The sequence below is a fragment of the Tupaia chinensis genome, unplaced genomic scaffold (assembly GCF_000334495.1).
Source record: "Tupaia chinensis unplaced genomic scaffold, TupChi_1.0 Scaffold149050_1, whole genome shotgun sequence".
NCBI classification, from domain to species: Eukaryota; Metazoa; Chordata; class Mammalia; order Scandentia; family Tupaiidae; genus Tupaia; species Tupaia belangeri.
Window position 1 is genome coordinate 3,633 of NW_006208896.1, and position 879 is coordinate 4,511.

At 63.6% G+C, this 879-nt stretch overlaps 1 protein-coding gene across 1 annotated transcript; it reads left to right on the forward strand.

The window, feature by feature from the left end:
• The first annotated feature begins 6 nt into the window (after window positions 1–6).
• On the forward strand, window positions 7–808 carry LOC102496149 (arrestin domain-containing protein 2-like). The gene is made up of 3 exons (XM_006170855.2): window positions 7–69; window positions 216–543; window positions 664–808. The coding sequence occupies exons 2-3, from the start codon at window positions 273–275 to the stop codon at window positions 729–731; spliced, it is 339 nt and encodes a 112-aa protein (XP_006170917.1). The 5' UTR covers window positions 7–69; window positions 216–272; the 3' UTR covers window positions 732–808.
• Window positions 809–879: the final 71 nt, after the last annotated feature.

The following is an 879-nucleotide window of genomic DNA, read 5'->3' on the forward strand; positions in this document are numbered from 1 at the left end:
CGGGGGGGGCGAGGTCGGTGGGCCGGCGTTTCAGTGCGTCCAGAGGCCAAGAGGCCAGACCTGCTGCAGGTAACAGCGGACATAAAAAAACGGGGAGGCCGGCAACCATTGTGGGGAAGTCGCTGGCCTGCCGGGCCAACGCACCTGCTAGGCGAATCCTCTCGGCGAGGAGTTTGCGTCCCCCTGGCTGTAGCGTCTGCAATTTACGCCTCCAGGTCGCGCGTTCGAGGCCAGCGTCTCCGCGTTGCGCGTTCACACCCCGGAGCGCGATAATGTTCAGCAAAGTGAAAGTCTTCTCCGTGCAGCTGGATTGCGAGGCCATGGGCGCTGAGCCCGTGTTCAGCAGCGGCCAGATGGTGACGGGACGAGTGCTGCTGGAGCTGGCGGACTCGGCGCGGGTGGAGGCGCTGAAGCTGTGGGCGCGGGGCCGCGCCTATGTGCACTGGACCGAGTCAACGGGCACCAGTTCGAGCTCTAACAACCGGCGGACCTACTGGGAGCGCTTGGAGATCATGAATCTCTGCTTCACGTTACTGGGAGCAGGTACGGGCTGGGGAGCCCTGAGGGGCTGATGGGTTGCACGTCTCACCCTGATGGTGGGGCCCTGCTACCCCCGGATCCTGGCATAGCTGCTGAGCCCCCCTCTCCTGCTCCTACCTGCAGACACCAGCAAGATCACGCTGTCCCCTGGTCACCATGAGTTCCGGTTCAGCTTTCAGCTGCCCCTGTAAGTCCTGGGGTATGGTGGGGGGGGGGGCTTTGTAGAGGAGTCCCTTAGGGATCTCGGAGCCCCAAGACTGCCCCCGTGGGAGTCACCCGAGAGTATCTCTGTGTCTCTCCCGAGAGCGTCTCTGTGTCTCTCCCAGCTCCCTAAGTCTT